Here is a 19899-nt window from a genome sequence, read left to right as displayed (position 1 = left end):
GAATCAGTATGGCTTCCTTAACTATTGGTTTAGCCAAAAAGTTCATTTTTTTTCCCTGTAAGATGGCTCTAGTAGTGCACAATTGTCTTTAACTTCATTCAAAACAGTTGTTAGATTGTATTGTGACCGCTGCCATATTAGCATGCATTAAAAAAGCTTATCAAAAATTCTCTTGATAAGTTTTAATATTGAAGATAGAAGAAAAATTTTAATACTGAAAATAGAAGAAAATATGCAACATTTTCAGCATCTTATGCTTTATTATTTCAATAAAGGTAAAAATACAACTAAAACATAGAAAACGGTTTGTGCAGTGTATGGAGAAGGTGCCGTAGTTGATCAAACCTGTCAAAAGTGGTCTGCGAAGTTCCACACTGGAGATTTCTCGTGGGACGATGCTCCGTGGTTGAGTAGACCAGTTGAAGTTGATAGCGATCAAATCGAGACATTAATTAAGGATAGGTAGCATTATACCACATAGGAGATGGCTGACGTACTCCAGACATCCAACTCAATAAAGTTATGGTGAAAATGAAAAGCATGTCTTTTATTTTAGGGGAAAAAAACCATATGGACTTTTTGGTAACCCAATGCATATAAAGCTTCCAGCTATAGGCAGATTTATTTTGTTAATTTTAAGTAGACATATTAAAATTCTTTAAACTAATTTCATTGTGAGAAATGTAGTAAATTAAAAATTATCAATATAGGAAGTGAAGCAGGTTTTGCTGTGATTAAAAAAATCCTAGACCATAAAGAACCTATAAAAATATCTTAAGATGAACTGTTTTTCAGCCTTGCAGTTTTTCTTCAAATTTGTTTTTATCTGTAGGGTTTTAAGTTAATCCCCATTGAACTGGAAATAGGTGCTTTTAAAAATTGGAAGAGCTGTTTATTGACTTAGTTGCCCATTATAGAAAACGAATATAAATGATACATCACTCCTGTAGCTGTTCAGTCGGTTTTAGTACACTGTGTGGGAAATTCAGTTACTCTGAATTTGATCCTGCCCCCAAAGGCAGCTCTAACCCGGGGCTTCGTTGTTACCTACTGAGTCACTTCAGAGGCAGGAAGGAAGATGGTGGCTGAGCCAGTCCCATGAGGCTTCAATCGCAAAGGATTTGCAGTGTAAATGGGAGACCCTTCCAACGTTCCAGACTCCCAGTGAACATCCCTGGAGGAAGGAAACCTCTTACCAGCTCCTTCAGAGACCTGGACGAGGCATTGTTCTCAAGTAGCGCATTTGTGTGCCAGTGAGGTCTTTTAAGAACATTCTTTGTAGGCTTCATCCATTACTAGCGGCCAGATGAAAGCTGATGCATTACAGTAAAAACCGAATCATTACTCTGCCTGGTATTTGTATTGAAGGATGAAAAAATTCAACAGCCTGTGAGGTATGAAAGGATCCAGAATGCCAGAGGAGCTCCCATTTCCTCTCTGTGAGAGTTGTGATAAGAGATGTGAACACTTAGTAATTAGTTGTGGGGTGGCACAGGTTTCATTATGTGGAACGTGGGGGACACCAAATTTGGAATACAGAAATGTCCTAGAAAACCACAGGATTAAAAAGAGAAACTGATCAAAGTTAACATATTCTGTGTGGGGAAGAGTTGAGAGGTATTAACTATTCGTAGCATATATTACAAATCTGCCAGGAGGCTGGGGGTCATACTGAATTAGATCTGATTTCCCAAGACATCACTTGTAGGCATGTGACTTAGGGCACATTTATTTTAAGTGAGGCTGATATATTCAATTATTCATTCATTTACATATTTAATGACCACTAGGCTGCCAATAATGGTTACTTTGTATGATTTTTTAAAAAAGAAATGGCAACAATAATAGAGTGTCTGGAAATTTCCCATGTATTTGATTTCTTTTTCTTAGCAGTAGAAGTGCCTTTTTTCATATTTCTCTATGGATTTGATCCTACGTGATTTCTGCCGTAGCTGATCAAACCTGTCAAAGGTGGTCTGCGAAGTTCCACACTGGAGATTTCTCATGGGACGATGCTCCGTGGTCGAGTAGACCAGTTGAAGTCTTCATGACACACTGCCTAGAACTTTTGTAAGCACGAAACAAACACAGGCAGCTTACCTTCCAGCTCCTTGAAAGGTCTTTGGCCCCTTTGCTCTCTTTCTCATTCTCACCACGTGGCATTCTGGTGAGAAATTTGGATGCCTGCGTGAATCTCCCATTAGGAGCTAACCACAGAGATAAAAGCCTCGAGACATGAAAATGGACAGGTCAGACCTGTGTTTGGCTGATCATCTGATTTTATAGGGTTCCTAGGTAAACGTGAGACCTGCTGTTCTGTCTTGTATTCAGGAGACTCAGAAACACAAACTGTTCCCTCATGATTTGTTCATTGGTTACTTGTAGGCAATCTTTTCCTAGACAGGCAGCAAATTAGAGCACAGGTATTTACTGGTAGGTCTTTTTCAGACGTCCATTACTGTGCTTCTGGCTGTCCCAACCCCTGTGGTATTGACACCTATGAAGACAAACCCAGATTGTGGATTCTCGGCCAGACATCCCATTACTGTACAGTCTTACTGTTTTAATTCATTCACTCTCTGTGGTTCACACCTCACTTCTCACAGATGCAGAGTCAGATGTTGGGTAATGGAAAAATATGCTCCTGCATTAAGATGCCAAAGAAATCTTATTGCTAATAGGTTCTTCCCAAAGATAGGATTGGCCAGCAGTACAGAGGGAATAACTCTGTAACCGTTGCTCTCCTCTTTTGGTTTTAGCCACGGAATTCGTGGAACATTTTAAACAATGGAGTTGGTCATGTATAATTTGAAACATTTTACTGGCTCTTGTCAGTTTGAGGCCCTCCACTAATGATGCTTTCAAACTTGGAACTAATTAAAATTCAGGCTTTCCATTTGAGTCTTAAAGCCACAGAGTAGAAAGTTATAACTTGTTAAGATTCTAGAAGCAGAGTCAGTCCTATTCATATTTTCTCTAGAAGGAACTCCAATCATTTATTTATTTTTTTGTTTTCCAGGAATAAAATGGCAACTTGGGACAGAGTCCTGAAGGTTCACACAAGATTAGAAACCTCTTTTTTATACAGGAAGAAACTAGCATTGTGATGTTTTATATCTATATGTTTAAAGATAAGTAAGTAGGAGGAAAATGTCTTAAAACAAAATATAGTTTTATAGAGCTTTGAATTTACTCAAGTCTGACTTACATAAGTAGAAGTGGAAGGTAGCACATTAGCAGCGTGGAATTGCAGGTGATCGTATGTAACAACAAAAGTTGTCCAGTTCTGAAACTGGAACGGGAGGTTAAGAGGAGATTTTATTGGTGTATCAAAGTGCCGAACCTGTGTGGAAGAAAGAGCTTTGTTACTGGAGGCAGAAACTCAGATTTCATTCTTGGCTCTGTTCTTAACTGTCACTTAGCCCTGGGCACTTGTGCACTCACCTTCCTGTCCCAGTCTGCCCTGTGGAGGGAACACCCACTTCGGGGTGGGGGAGCTTGTGCGAGGGGGCAGAGGGGCGGGGCCCAGCACCACTCGTCTGTGTGTTCCCTGACTTCCTTTACTTTCGAAAGCACCATACTGTGAATTAAAAAATAATTACTAAAGTGTGAAAGGTTTATGAGAAATTATCTCAGCTGTCCAACTTAAGAGGATCCATTGCATTTTAGAAACTGACTTTTCCTATTTGGAAACCGTGGGTAGTATTTTACAATATCTGTGGAGAGCTAGTTAAGAAGCAAATATGCCACGTTTGGAAAATGATCTACACCTTCAGGCTATAACAACAGTTTCTTTTTTAGAAAGTGTGATTAATGGTTAACAGAAAAAGAAAAAAAACGGTTGCTGTTTTTAGCTTATTTTCTTACACTTTCCAGGATAGTGTTTGACATAAGCACCGAACATTGCTTTTAGGTATTTCATTGGCACTCTGAAATTTCCATTTTTATTTAATTTTTTCCCTTAAATCCTGCAGAAAACTGTGGGAGTGCCTTTGGCTAAGGGAGATGAAGTCATAGTCGGTTTTGAACTGGATTCAGTGATGGGGAACACTGATAAATTGCTGTGAGCATAGCCATCAGGAAACTGAATTCACGTATTCATGTTAACTACTGAAGAAAAATATATATATATTTACATATTTGGCAATTTCCTCTCCCAGGACCAGTTCTTTAACGTATTTCTTCTGTATATTGAATAATGCATGAAAGTGCTTGTCAACATGGGAAATGCAAATATGATGTGCGGCAACACTGCATCTCACTGGTGCATCTTTCTAGTTCACCCTGGGGCAAAATAGGGTTCACCCCTGGGCAGGGTAGACACGTACATTTAAACCCTTTAATAGCACCAGCTGGAGTCTTACCTACTCAAGTTACTGATAATGATAGCGTCTCAGTAGTAATCATGTTAAAATCTTAGCGAGACTGAAGTTCTTTGCCAGATTGTATGGGAGAGGAGGATATCGGTACAAAGGCCAGGTAGGCATTATTTAGGTTTTCAGATGAACCCAGAAATGTACTGTATACTAAAAGACCAAAACCTTCCGTGTTACTTTGGCCTGTGTGTGTCTGTAAGTCTGGAGCTGTCACTTAAACCACAAGAATACATTCTTTGTCCATAAAGCTTCTCTTCTGAAATGGATGTTTTTAAAATGATTGCTGATGATGTAGGGGGTCACTGATGACTTCTTGTGTGAAAGGTGATGGAATACTACCTACAAGAGTAACATGGAAACTTAACATTTGTTTGTTGGTAGGCTCCCTGCCTGTAGGGGAATGTGTTATCATGCAAGTCTTACCCCCGGGGATCCTCGGGTTCATAAGAGACCTCATATTTATAGAAGATTTTGCCTACCAGCTCAGTCTACCTTCCCTGTCTTCACCAAGCTCTAGTCAGGGGCTCTGATGCTCTAGTAGGGCATCACTTACTTTCTCTCCCCTCTTGATACCCTGTTCCAGCATTTTCTCTCAGCTGGACCTTTGCCATAGCCTGCTAACTGCCCTCCCTGCTGTCGCTCAGCTCCTTCAATCAGAAGTCAGAGCAGTCTTTTAAAGGTATCAGTATGACCCTGTCATTCCTCACTTTACAGTGCTCCATTGCATTACATACAAAACCAAGCTTCAGAAACTGGCTTGCCAAGACCCACAGGTTGTGATCCATGCTCCCTGCCCCCCGTGCCCTCCCCCTCCCCACCCGGACCCAGGTCTTCTACTTCATCTTTCACCTCCTGGGTCCCAGCTCCCTCAGCCCTCTCTCCGTTCCCTGAGCACACCAAGCTCATTGCCTCCTTGGGGCCTGGGCACTAGTCTTCCTGGTGGGCAGTATCCTCCAATCTTCAGAGGGCAGCTTCTTCTCATATTCCAGCATCTGTTCAAACATTCCCTCTTCTTGGAGAAGCTGTCCCTAACACCCGGTGTAAGCAGCCACCCTCTCCTTCAGATTGAGTTATCTAGTAACATCTGTCTCTAGCTGACACAGTTGATTTCCTTTTCTCCTTCAATTAGAACAGAAGCTTCGCTAGAGCAGAGACCTGTTTGCCGTTATCTGATGTATCCCCAGGTTTCAGCTATTCAGGAAGTGTTTGCTGGAGGAACATATTAATGAACAAAGAAGTGATGCAGCCGGTATTTCTAGCCTTAACTGATAAATACTCAACCGAAAGCAAAGAAACTTGGTTAGTGTGTGCAGCTGTATCATTGCTAAATGTGCACTGTCCTTTAAAATGTCAAAATAAAGTCAGACCCATACATAGTTTTTTTCCCATCCTCTGGAGTTCAGGAATCTCAGCTTGGGGAGTTCTTTATTTTTACATAACAGTGGTAATGCAGATGTCCAGAACAGACAGACCCTGAGTTGGTACTTCTTCTACTTTGCCTGTAGACTCATTTCGCATGTAGTCTGTCTCCTCAGGAACCCTGCCTCTCCTGTCCTTAGTGCTGTCACTGAAAGCTCTTAACCCCCTTCACTAGCACAAGCCTCTCTTCTCCCGGAGAGGGAGCCAGCTGCTTCTTGGTTTATTGAAGTGCATCTAGGGAACTGGTGGGAGCAATCAAGTGTCCTTGGTATTTCCAATAATATATAGAGAAATATGAGTATATATTGATAAGGTAGGTGCCTACATAATCACAACATCCATATCTATCAAACTACATCTATTAAACAGAATAGAGATCTAAACTTTTTTAACTTAAAAATAAAAGCTAACTTACTAAAAACAAACCAGTTTTTTTCAATGTATAGAGTGAAGAGTGTTTCCTTCAGGTTTCTCAGATTATTTGGGTCAAAAGTATTGTTTCAAGGAATGAAATACAACCTTAATATAGACTCAAATGATTAAGGAGGCCTTTGCTGCCTGTGCGGTGGAGGGGGGGCTGTCTTTCCTATGAGAGGGCTGGCGGCTGCCTGCCCTAGTTGTTCGTGCCCTCGGAGCCAGGCAGGAAGGTCAGTTAGTGTCTGTCTTCACTTTTCTCAGAGGACAAAATTTCCTTAGATCTCACGCTGTTACTACAACAGGGTCCCTGGTTCTCAAGAATCCTAGAATTTGAGAATCTTAGAACAGAAAGGGAAGCTGAATTCCACTGAGGTCACAGAGCCTGTGGCAGAGTCCAGGCCAGAGCACAATCTCTCCTGGCTGGTTCACGCCCTCCCGCCCCACCAGGGCTCTGCCCCATCATGGCCCCTCTCCTTCGCTTTTATCCCCCGGGCTTCCTTCTATCTTTCTGATGGCTGCTTGAAGTCGATGGTTTTTAGTGGACCGATGGATAGGATTCAGCAGTTATGAAAGTTTAAGTGAGTACGTATCAGTGTCCTAGCCTCTTGTTTCCTATATATTTATATTTTAATTATAAAAAAAGAAAAAACTAAATGGGAGGGGAGAGGGCTAGGTGGGTGGGCTGGGATGGGAGTAAAAGACAGAAAAGTGGAAAACAGTACTTGAACAAGCAATAAATAATTTTTAAAAATTTAAAAAAAGACAAAACTGTTCTTGCACAACAATTAAAATTAAAAAATAGAAAAAACTTAAAATGTTTTTCTATTGTAGTGCTACTAAATGGTATTCTATAGGAATCCTGTTGTGTACATGATTTATATTAAGCATTTCTGGCACCATCTTAGGCTTATGTCTTTTAATAAAATACCACTGAATTTTTAAATCAGCAAGAGAGGTAGGTACATTTGAATAGAGAAGCTAATTTAGTTATGAGGTGGGAATTTTAGACATGTTACTCCTGAAAGTGGAAAAGATGAAGACAAACTGACTTTTTTTTGCTTTAATGGAACAAAAAAATTAAAGCTGAAAAGGAACCAAACCTGAAATGCATGACAATGACTGTTTTTTATAGGTAAAATGAACTGGGAATTGTGACTATGATTCCATTTACACCTGCACGGTGTTGCCTTTGAAGCTCATTACCGTTTCCTTGGGCAGTCACTTAATAACTGTATCCCTGAGAGAGGCATAATGAAACACAGTTTATGTTTCTTAAAAAGTAAAGGACTACTCTTGCCTTCGCTCCAGGGTCCTTAATGAATGTCCTTACCCCAGCTTGTAAAATTTGGAGTGTCTAGGTATTCTAGCCTTTTTAGCTTACGTAAAACACAAATAATAAGGTAAATTTAGTATTAAAAAAGAGAAAGCTAAGCATAAGCATTTTGCATTGCTTCTGTTTGGGATTGCAAGTGGGGTTTATTTGCAGTAACTGAAATAATCAACAGCCATGTTTAATCCAAAGTGAAAATATCAGGTGAAGATGTGGGAGCACTGGAAAATAGTAATCTTTAGTGAGTTGGAAAGGGAACTTTGTGACTTTAGTGTCAAGGATTATCCAACAAAGCAAGGAATGAGTATAAGAAAAAGAAAAACCAAGACAGTGTAGCTATTATGAAAATCTAATTTTAAAAAATGTTCTGGCATTTGGGGGCAAGATCAGAAGTACATAGAGGAGAATAAGGTGTAAAACTATTAAAATAATGAGTTAAAGTTAGAACTACTGTATTTAGATGCTTATTATGTTGCTTGGCATTTAAGAATCAGTTTATTGCCTACTTATGTTGCCATGTGGGTGGGGAAGAAGGCTATTGTAAAAAGTTTTGAAATTGAATTTACTGATCAAGGTCATCAGGACCATTTACTCACAGGTACAATATGAACTGATTCCCATTCAGATATGTGGAATTAAATATTGATTCCAGTGAGAGTCCACAATTTAAAGGCCTTACATTTTTAAGGTTTATTACTTTACTTTCTCTCAACAACAATGAAAGGTTTTTTTTACGTTAAAAGTAGTCAAAAAGCAGCAATGTTTTTTTTATTCATTATATTATGCATACAACCTGAAAAAAAACAGTATACCTAGGAAAGATTTGACAAGGGCATAGGAGTTTATTTAAGGTTTGAAGTTCGGTGATTTATGTAATTTGTAAACAGGTAGGGGTATTATACAATGTATTCATAGGTAGGAAATAATGGCGTTATTTTATTATTTAAATAGTCGATAGGTGTTTGCTGAGCTCTCTCCATTTTGCATTTTTATTCAGCTTTTGTGTAGCTGGCTCTTTGCCTTAGGGAGTCATGGAATTAGAGACAAAAGCAGGTGCAGAATGGTTTCGGGGCTAGAATAATAATACTGAAACTCAAAATTCGGATATATTTTTACTAAACTTGCCTTTTTAATTCATATATAGTGAGTCCAGGGGCTAATGCCATGGGTCTAGAAAGATTTCTATTTTAACGTATATCTGACAGCTTTTTAAAGTTTCAAGTGCATTATCATGATATGTCTGTCTGTACTACAACTATATTTGTGTGGAAAAGTCCTTTGTTTTAAAAAGTAGGAAGTAGGACAATGATGAACATGGTGACAGGCTGGTTGCCCTGAACAGAAAGAAGGTCCAGAAATTCCCTGCCTTTCCCTGCCTCTTCCCCCACCTCCTGTCTCACTCCCTCACCTTCTTTGCCAGTCCAACCCCTTGTTTTATGGAAGTAGGAGATCGAAAAATTAAGTTAATCACCCAGGACACACATGGCAACATATTTATTGCTGGTTATTTTTATGTATTATACCTGTAATGATTATACATAGATTTTAGAGTGAAATGAACTGAAATGTTTGTATTTTGCTACATGATTCTGATTTTCTGCATCCGTAACAGTTTTGGCATCTCATCATTCTTATAGTCATTATTTGATGAAATATACATAATAAAGAATCCTACTGAAGGCATCTAAATTTTTTAAAAATAATATGATTTATATGTAGAAACTGTTCTATCTAGGAATAATTAACTAGTTTTTAAAATATGCTTTTTCTAGTAGTCATTTATGTTTTTTAAATTCATGACCTGGTGACTTTTTTAAAGATTTTATTTTTTTATTTATTTACAGAGAGGGAAGGGAAGGAGAAAGAAAGGGAGAGAAATGTAAGTGTGTGGTTGCCCCTTACGTGTCCCCAGCTGGGGACCTGACCCACAACCCAGGCATGTGGCCTGATTGGGAATCGAACTGGCAACCTTTTGGTTTGCAGGCCCACACTCAATTCACTGAACTATACCAGCCAGGGTCGACCTGGTGACTTTTTGGTTACTCTTTTATAGATGCTCTCTAAACTACCTAAATATTTTCTTTTTTTTGTTTTGTTTTTAGAAGGCCCTTTGGTCTATTGATAATAGTATTAGGCTGTGAAAAGACCAATAGTGTCTATTACCTTCTAAAGAGATTTTGGTTCTGAAAGTTGAACTGAGCTCTATTTTCTATAAAACATAAAAATATCTACTCTTTACCCACTTAAGAAAGATATTGCAATGATTAAGAACTATAAAGAACAGTTATTACACTATAAAATGCAGAAACATAATAATGGGGTTGATTTTGTTATTTAGTCATCCATCAAATAGTTGTTGAAGTACCTGTTGTGATGTGGGTACTAGGTTGACACAGTAGGCCCCCACCTGCAGTTTCACTTTCTGTGATTTCAGTTACCTAAAGTCAGCTGTGGTCTGAAAATGTCAAATGGAAAATTCCAGAAGTAAACTGTTCATAAGTTTTAAATCGCCCACTGTTCTGAGTAGTGTATGACACCTCACCCAGTCCTGCTTGTGACACAATCATTCTTTGTTCACGCCACAGCACTGCTACATACACCCCTGCCCTCCAGTCACTTAGTAGGAACCTTGGGTATCAGATCCGTTATCAGACATTTTGAGAGAGCGAGAGAGAGACTTCATTCACATAACTTTTATTACAGTATACGGTTGTATTTGTACCAGTTTATTTGTATTGTTATTAAACTCTGTGTCTAATTTACAATTCAACTTTATCACATGGATGTATGGATGCACATATGTATTAAAAAAACATAGTATATATGGGGTTCAGTGTTATCGTAGTTCAGGCATCCAATGGGTACACTGGCAGGGGGGATTCTTGTACGGTTATATTGAAGAATAAACATATATGATTCCCACCCTTGAGTGTAAGGGAAGGTAGTTAAGGGAAAGTGAATAGTTTAAAAATTTGATAATTTATATGAAGGAAACAATAAGGCACAAATAGAATAACTGTTTAAAAGTGGGGAAAGTGTCTCTTGGTCTCTTGGTCTCTCTGCCGACACTTGATGAATGGGGAATTGGCCGTTTGAAGAGCAGAGCAAAATTGTTCTCAGCAAAGAGAACAGCATGTCTAGAATATCCTGAGGCAGAAAATCTGGATGTAGTTTAGAGACTGAAAGGAGACCCTGGGGCTGGATCACTGTGGACAGCGGGATAGGCTCTGCTGCTGGGTAAGGCCATGGGGTGGGGGCCTTGGCCTGCCCTGGAGGCCACAGCAATTAAACAGTTTAGGTTTAACTTAAAGCACGTTGGAAAGCTGTTAAAGGGTTAATGGTTTATGAAGATCATACAGAATAGAGGTGGGCAGGAATAGAGGCAGTGAAAAGGAGGTTATTGAAGAATTCAGAAATGTTGATTTCCTTAGTGGCAGGAAACCAAGGGGAGATACACAGTTTGCCCTTGAACAACACAGCCTTGAACTGCATGGGTCCACTTATATGTGGATTATTTTCAATGAAGCTATGGCAGAATTTTTGCCTTTGGAGGTTTTGTATTGATTCCACTAAGCTGCCATAAAGCAGTCATTTTTGCTTCTTTGTTATCAATGCACAAATTGTTACATCTGTAAATAAATGTGAATTTCTTTTTCACATTTAGACCAATACCTTTTTCTGGTCTTTAATGTTAGTGATAAGTATAATGTCTACAGTGTTTTGTATCATGTAAGACAATATTGGTTTAGGTGCTGAGGCAATTCATCTTGTAAACAGATGATGGGAACTTACAGTATCAGTGAATACAGTACAGTATTATAAATATTTTCTCTTATAATTTTCTTAATAACATTTTCTCTCACTTTATTGTAAGAATACAGTCTATACTACAGATAAATATAATATACGTGTTAACCAACTGTGTTATTGGTGAGGCTGCAGGGCAGCATAGACTGTATTAGAAAGGTGTTTCTGGGAAGTCAACAGTTACATGCAGATTTTTGACCATGGCAGAAGGTCAGTACCCCTGACCTCCGCATTATTCAAGAGTCAATTATATTTTGGAAGAACATACTTTTAAAATATATTTACAAAGTCCTATTTTGCAAACCTGTCCTATATTAGATAAGGAAGATAAGGGAAAGGAAAGTGTCAGGGGTGACTTATGGAATTCTGGCTGGAAGGAGTGGCATTGCAGTTTGTCGAGGTGAGGAAGGGGAGGGGAGGAGCAGATTTGGGAGAGAAAAGTCAACAGATACCTGGGGAGATGGTAAAGTGGAGATTGCGTGCTAGCATTACAGCTCAGAAAAGAGGGTTGGGGCCCTGGCTGGCGTAGCTCAGTGGATTGAGCGCGGGCCTGCGAACCAGACGATCGCGGTTCGATTCCCAGTCAGGGCACATGCCTGGGTTGCAAACCGGTTCCTTGCAGGCTAACTACCAGCAGGGGATGCACAAAAAGGCAACCATACATTGATGTTTCTCTCCCTCTCTCCTTCCCCTCTAAAAATAAATAAATAAATAAAAATCTTTAAAAAAAAAAAAAGAAAAGAGGGTTGGAACAGAGAGATGAATGTGCGAGTTGATGGCTTATGGGAAGTATTTAAAGCCCTGGGAGAGGGTATCATAAACTGCAGAGGGAATGTAGAGAGAGAAGAATAGAGGACTGAGAATGGACTTTTCCAGGACATTCCCACACTTAGAGGTTGCTTAAGGAGTAAGCTTTTATCAAGAGCGTGCGAAGGAGTAGCCAGAGAGATGGGCGAAAGGGAAGAGAGTATGGTGAGTTCTGAATCCCAAGAGATGGAAACGTGTTGACAGGGCAAGTCCCATCACCAAGCTGGGTCTACTAAAGGTCAGAGGAATCGAGAACAGATGAGAACACATGGTCTGTTGCATGGACCACAAGAGCCACCCAAATGGAGTAAGACAGGAGTGGTGGCAAAGAGGGAGTGAGGAAGTATAAGACAGTAAGGATCAACAGAAACTTTTCTGAGAAGTTATGAGTGGAAAGCAGAGAAATATGAAATAGCTGACAGAGGATGTGAGATCATGGAAAGACTAGTTTGTTTTAGTAAGATGGGAACCCCTGGAGTATGACTAGTAGAATTTTAGTTGATAGAATATGCATTAGATTGGGTATGGGCTAGAATACTGAGTTTCAAACGAGGCAGAAGTTGATTTCTGCCTCACATAACAATCCAGGGTGGGTATGTTATACTCCATGGAGTCATCCAGAGGTCCAGGCCGAAAGGGGCGACTCTGGCATCCTCCTGAACTTGGGGTCCCCAGGACCAACCACATCAGTCATTATTTCTAGCCAATAAGAATGAGAAATCTAAGGCAAGTACGTGGCTTTGTCTTCATGATGGTGACCTAAACATTGAATTCATTTTCTCTGTTGTCTCATTGGTCAGCCTTTATCACATGGCCACAGCTCATGTGGTCTCAAGCTAGATGGAAGAGTACCAGCAAAACCTGAAAGTTTAGTTACTTAAAAGGAAAATGGAGAAAATGGATTCTAGGGAGTTTCTATTCTGTAATATTTACTTTGAAGATTTGCTTGAAGATCTAAAATGTGATATAAGAGGAAAAAAGACAATGTGTTAGTTTTATTTGGATTACTGTCTTGCTCTGAATTTAGATTTGATATATACATACATTTTGGGCAACTGAGCACATGTCAAATTGATATGTCTCTGATTCAACAGAAAGAATAAAAAGGAAGATTGTAAAAAGGAACTCTGAATAGAAGCACTGATTCAGTCTTTAGTCTATAACATAGATCAGTATTTATTTGTGATGTTTCTCCTCTTCTTCAAATTAGTAAACATATTCCAATGTGTATTGTGAAGACGGCAACTAAAGAGTTTTAGCATGGAGTTTTATTTGCATAATTTTACATTCTACTGATGTGTATACCATTTGCTTAAGGCATTACACTAGCCTTCTGCTCATGAGATTTTTACCATAAAATTATAATTAGGAAGGAAAAATCTATGACAATCTGAGATATTTGTTTTTGAGATAGTTCCCTTAAACCCAAGATAAGAAATTACTTAGAATGACATGGTAACCACAAACATAATGGCTCTGTTGCCGCTTAGAGCAAGAAACAGCTTTACAAAAAATGGCATGTCTTTTAGTAGGGAAGTTAACAGCAGAAAATGGGTTCTGGAGGTATGAGTGGTTCAGTTCCTTCAGTTAGCAGAAGTAGAATCTGGTGCAGAACACGCTTAAGTGTCTTGACCAGTGAGTGCTTAGAAGATGGTGGATATATTCTATAAAGTCTTTTCAGGATGTAAGAGTAGATTATTATAAATTAAGATCTGTTGTTTGAGTTTCTTATGAGATAGTTCCCTTTCAGGCTGCAAGGGAAGTAGGAGGAAGCCCAGAACAAGCCTACGGGAACGATTGTGAGGGATGGAGAAGTGACGCCGCCCAGCTCCCCTCCCGCCATGGCTAGTGACTGTCCATATGTGACCCATTCCGGGTCACTCGCCAAACCTCTGTTGTTTCAATGGGAAATCAAAGAGAAGGGCGTTTGATCAGGCAAGACCGAGAGATTCAGGAGCTGGGAGAGGCAGAACAGGGCTCCTAGAGACAGGAATGACATAGGGAATGAGAAAGAATAGGTGCTTCCCTTATCGGATCAGCCTTCCCAGAGATTAAAATGTATGTTAGGCTGATGGAGCAAATTCACTTTTCTGAAATTAAATATGTCATTAGTATGGCATTACTTTAGTGGCATTTTAGAGTCATCTGTGGCAGAAATCTAATAGAACTAAAACCTGTGATCATTACAAATGAACTTTAACTCCTAGTGAAATGTTAATTTTGAATTTTTCATGGGCACCTGTCTTCATGGTAAATCTGACAAGTCGTCTATTAGTTGTGTGTGGTAGGATCATGCTTTGATTATTAGCATTTCTCTGCAGCCTTTGCATGTAGCTTCCTCGTTTTCTTGCCTAGGAAAGATAATTGCACCAGTGATGGGACTTGTCCTTTTTCTTCTTGCAGAACAATCAACCATGACAACCGAATCTGGCTCAGACTCAGAATCCAAGCCTGAGCAGGAGGCCGAGCCCCGGGAGGCGGCTGGTCCGCAGGGGCCTGCAGGGGCGCAGCAGCCAGGGCCGGGGCCAGAAGAGCAGCGCCAGGCCTTGGAGCAGTTCGAAGCTGCCGCGGCGCACAGCACCCCTGTGAGAAAGGAGGTGAGCCCTGGGACCCTGCCGCCCCACGCCCCTGCAGTGGCTGGCATCACCCAGAGACCGATTAAAGAATGTTTACTGAGCTTTTTCAGGGTCTGGTCTGACCTTGGTCTCTTAGCACTAGAGGGAACTATGAGGAGTCATCTGCTTCACCCCTTCTGGTCCCAGGCAGATGGAAATTGGTCCTCTTTCAAGGCTTTCAATGAATGACATTCCACAGCCATGCTTGGTAGCTCCTTCATTTGATTAAAGCTGTTGAGCTCACACTGAAATCTGGATTCCAGGTTGTTGGTTTTATCTGGGTTAACAGGAAGGCCAGACACCACACTGATGGCTTTAATTACGCTCTTGATTTTCATTCAAGTGTGGGGGGCGGTAGAGCTATTTTGGTGTTTCCGTATGTTGCCAGCTACTCTTTGTGGATGTTCAGGTCAGTCTCTTTCCCTCCTCTCCCCCATGTACGTGTATATTTTCAACTCTGTTACATACTAGGCATACTTCAGATGTCACATGTAATGTGGATATTTCTTTTAAAACTTTCCATGTAAAATATAAAGCATGGTTTATACCTGAGCTTTGAATGAATCCATGTTTAAATTTCTTTGGCTTAAAACATTAAACCTGGAACCACCAAGTTTTAGAGTTCTGGCTGACGTGTGGTAAGCAAGTCCAGAGGCCCCTGCAATGATTTGCTTTTCAAAGGTCAGGTGTGATGGTGGGAAGCTAGAAATTCTGGACCCTGTGAGAGAACAGAATGAAGTCAGCATGTTTGTGAAATTCTTTGAAAGGCACGACACATTATTATAACATTAAACCACAGTATATGTTTACAACCTGATTATTTTATTTTCTTTTCCCGGGGAATTTACGTTTTGCTTTATAATAGTATTGAGAATAACATTTATTTTCATGCTGTGTAGATTGTCTGTCTGTCCCAGGATGTTTTGTGATGAGGAGTAAAGGGTTATTATTCGTTAATTCTGTGAAGGAAAATCGGCGGACCTTTTGTTTTCATGGTGTTCCTTTACCTTTTCTTTTGCTCTTGTGGAGGAGTCGTGCTGATAGTGTTTGTTTTTAAATCTTCAGAAATTTAAAATAACTAGGCTGGCTTTTCTTTATTCTTTCCTTTTAACTCTGAATGGAAATAAAAATGAAACCAGGGGAGAGCTGTAGAGATGGAAGAGTTTCTATAACCAGACATGTTTAAATATGCTGTGTCTTTTGTAGTCAGGTGTTTGAAAGAGAGCGAAAGCAGTGATATCAGACCTTTATTGGAAAGATGACTGCCGGCAAAGTCAGGAGGCCCAGATTAGTTCTGTGTCTTCCCTAGTATTTTAATAGCCTGGAGATATCCAGGTCCTCGGGGCCTCAATTTCTTACTTACAAGTGAAGAGATCACAAAACATAATTTTCTAAGATTCTTCCACTCTAAAATTCTTTGATTCATACTCTGAGCCCAGTTCTGTTGGAGACATTTAACAAAGTACATTTGGATATTTAGCAGTGATTGAAACATGGGCTTTGGTTGAATTTGAAGTCCAGTTCACTAGTCTCGTGGCCTTGAGAAAGGTTGTTAAGACTGTGTGCTTTGTTGCATTCTCCGCCTGTGCAAGTGAGGGTGCTGGTACCCACCTCCCAGAGCTGTGAGGAGGGTGAGATGAATAGAGATTTGCTAAAACAGTTGATATTGATATTTCTATTTTATATATTTTTCTAGTTTTGAAAGACTGTTTATTAATGTTAAATATTTACAGACTCATGGATTAAACTATTTATCAATTTACTACCAGTAGGTTATTTGTTGGGATTTCGTTTGGAAGAGGCGTCACCTGTTATCTCTACGACTTTTTTCCCGTGCAAGAGGATTTTAGGTTATCTTTTCTTTTTTTCACATCCTTTCTACATGCTTTGAATCAGTCCTCTGGCTATCTTAGGAAATTCAATGATATTGATGTTTTTATTTCTTATTTTTTTAATATCTTTTCTTGATTATCCTATTACACTTGTCCCATTTTTTCTCTCCCCTTTATATCTCTCTGTCCCCCACCCCGCCACACCAGCATCCCCCACCTTAGTTCATGTCCATACATGGAAGTTCTTTGGCTTCTCCCTTTCCCACACTATTCTGAACCTCCCATTGTACCTGCCATTTATGCTTCCTATTCCCTATACCTTCACCCCCATTCCTCTCTTCCCTTCCCCACTGATAACCCTCCCTGCTATTTCCATTTCTTGACATTTTTAAATTGTAGCACGTTGTATGACCGTGATTGACATTTCATTTTGAAGTACTTGGTCTGTTCTTCCATGTGCTTAAGAGCCTCCATGATGGGTTGGTGTTTCAAGTGTATGGAAAGGAGGCCTCCCTTTGACCATTGGTGGTTTATGCTGATTCTGGAATCGATACATAAGTATAAGTATAAGTAACCCACAAAGCTTGTTCTGATACAGAAGTACTTATATCTTAGTAGAGGAAAAATGAAATTCATCTTCCTACTACATAGATAGGTTGATTTCAGGTAACAGTTAAATAAAAAATGTAGCCTTTGTTGACTTTGCAGAGGATGAGCTGAAATGTAAATTAAATGTCTTACGTAAATTATGAAGCATTTAACAAATGTATTATGGTAATTGATACAAAAATCCAAAATTACCAAACTTCTTAAACTAACTTAAAACCAAAGTTAATAATTTATTGCTTTTTTCGCACTATTTTAATGTTTTGATGTGCAAAGACCAACAGTTAGCAGTTGGACCGTGTTGCCAGAGCAGGCCTTTCCTTGTGTTAGCTGGGGCTGGCCTGCTGGCTGCTTTGGACCTGGAAAAAGTTGGTTCACTTTTTCCTTGATTTTGTCCCTTGGCAAGTGGTTTTTTGTTTGTTTGCTTTGCTTTGTTTTGTTCCCCCCTAGGGAACGTCTCAGGACTTGGCCTTGAATTCCTGGGCAAGGTAGTGGAGGAAAGGATTGTTATTTGTAATCTTCTGGGTGTAAAACAAGATAGAAAATGCTATTGTAAAAGCAGGAATCTATACCTAAAACCCAAAATAAATATGCTGAAAAATAGCTGTGATTCTATTGGAGGGTTATAGAATCATAGAGACTCATAAAGAAGAGAAGTGGGAATGATGGTACTGCCTTTACTCTCAAGCCCAGTCCCTGGAGCTGCCAGCAGGAGAGTGTGTTCACAAGAGAGGAAATTTCGTGCTATTTCAAGGAGCCTAAAGTGAATTCTGGAACGTATTTTTCTCTGGACTGTCAGTGCAAATTTTTGTAGGCCAGTGGAGTGGTAGTTTGGCTCATGAAACGAACTCGCACTAATACCATTCGCGGTCGGTCATTTAATGTATAGATGAAGGGTGTAAAAAGGTTTCCAAGGAGAGTGACTCAGGGGAGTATTTTATTGTTACACAGGACATCCTCGGGAGTTTTGAGTCTAGCCTGGACTAGACAGACTGTTGTGATCTGAAAGCAGATTAAAGCTTTTGGACAGATTTGATCTGTTCTTACACTGGCTCATTACAAGGAGGGGAAGTGGATTTAGGGGATTACTTTGCAATGAATTTCAGTGCTGCTGGCTTCATTGAATTGATTTAGAGCTAAATCAAACATTTTAACAATTGTAAAATTACTAAGAGGATTAATACTTGAGATTCTGTGGACTTTAAAGTTGATAACATACCTTGTATATATTGTATATTTGGTGATTATGGGTCTTGGTGAATATAGGAGATCCAGATAATGAAGAGAATTCTAGTACATTAGGTAAAATCTAGATGATATATTTTAAAGACCAATACTATCCAATGTCTTTCTTAAAAACCCTGGAGTCCATTTGTTTTTCTTCTTTGATTAGTGAGTTTCAACAGAATTTGCTCAGTGCTTCAAAGGCAGATCCTGGAGTCAAACTGAAATAAGGCCTTATCGGTACATCTTAACAAGAAAAGTTATTTAGGTAAAATTGTTAGCTTTATAAATATCTGTGTATTTATAGCCTTTTCTAATGTCCCAATTCAGATGTCTCTCATCAGGAAATAGGAATGCCTGTTTCCAATGTGTACTGGTATTGCCAGAGCAATGCAATATTTATGTCCTGTCTTGCAATGAAAACTCTTCATTGTTCTTCACAGGTCACGGACAAGGAACGGGAATTTGCTGCTGGAGCTGCAAAACAGCTCGAATATCAGCAATTGGAAGACGATAAACTTTCTCTGAAATCATCTAGCAGTAAACTCTCTCGATCTCCGTTGAAGATTGTCAAAAAGCCTAAAAGCATGCAGTGCAAAGTGATACTTCTGGATGGATCCGAATATACCTGTGATGTGGAGGTAAGTGTATATTTTAAAACCTTTTTGTCCCAAATCTGAGAGCTGGGGAATGTTGGCATAAACATACAAGATGCCTCTTTATTTTTTCAGAACTCTGGAAAAACACTCAGACCCAGCCTCTAAACACAAAATTGTTTCCAAAGTCTGTCATAGGGTATCAAATTACTAAAAAATGCTTATAATGTTCCTCAAATGTTACAATTTAAAAAGTGTGATTCTTTTAAAAAATTCAACACTTTTCATGGTAGGAAAAAAATGGGAAGCCTTAAAAATCACATGTTCTTTAATATCCTGGCTAAGAGCTATCCTCTAAGTGAATTTGGCCTTTTGCCTTTGAATATTTTATGGACAAGTCAGTTGTTTAATGATGGTAGAAACTTGGAAACTTTTGTATATAGGAGCGGTGGGATATTTCAAACTATGAATGTCTTTTTCTTGCTGAGAAAATGAGTAACCTGTAAAATGTACAATGTTGTGGGCATTGCAGCTTGAATGGTCTTTTGGTAAAGAAAACACATTCCTCTCAGAGAAGAAGCAGTTGAATGACTTTTGCCTGAGATGTTTAGCAGACGCAAGTTAACAGATGACAACAGGAAAACTAGGGTTTTTCCATGTTTTCTTAGATGTCTGTAGATGTCTGTAGCTACGAACTGGGGTGACTGCTGAGTTCTGTAAGTTGTCACGGGGAGTGCACACAGGGCATGGACACAGGCCGCAGGAGCAGGTCTCTGTGTGCTCCTCCCGCGGCATCCTCTCCTCACAGCTGGGAAGGAGCAGCTTGCTCTCTCAGCAAGGTGATCCCGTTTCAAAGTTAATGTTTTCATT

At 39.5% G+C, this 19899-nt stretch overlaps 1 protein-coding gene across 26 annotated transcripts in view; it reads left to right on the top strand.

The window, feature by feature from the left end:
• The window catches only part of EPB41L3 (erythrocyte membrane protein band 4.1 like 3), a 226063-nt gene that overhangs the window by 122271 nt on the left and 83893 nt on the right, over positions 1-19899 (top strand). For 25 of the 26 annotated variants that reach the window (XM_037050295.1, XM_037050298.1, XM_037050293.1 and 22 more), the window contains exons 2-3: positions 14560-14753; positions 18877-19074. In XM_037050295.1, the coding sequence (XP_036906190.1) occupies positions 14571-14753; positions 18877-19074 (381 nt within the window). In that variant the 5' untranslated portion in view covers positions 14560-14570. The remainder of the gene's footprint in view (positions 1-14559; positions 14754-18876; positions 19075-19899) is intronic. The other variant, XM_037050299.1, reaches the window with a different exon arrangement.

This window comes from Sturnira hondurensis, unplaced genomic scaffold (genome assembly GCF_014824575.4).
Source record: "Sturnira hondurensis isolate 20B ecotype Veracruz unplaced genomic scaffold, ASM1482457v3 Scaffold0006713, whole genome shotgun sequence".
Classification (NCBI taxonomy): Eukaryota; Metazoa; Chordata; class Mammalia; order Chiroptera; family Phyllostomidae; genus Sturnira; species Sturnira hondurensis.
The sequence above is the reverse complement of the archived record's forward strand: the minus strand, read 5'-3'. Positions and strand labels throughout refer to the sequence as shown.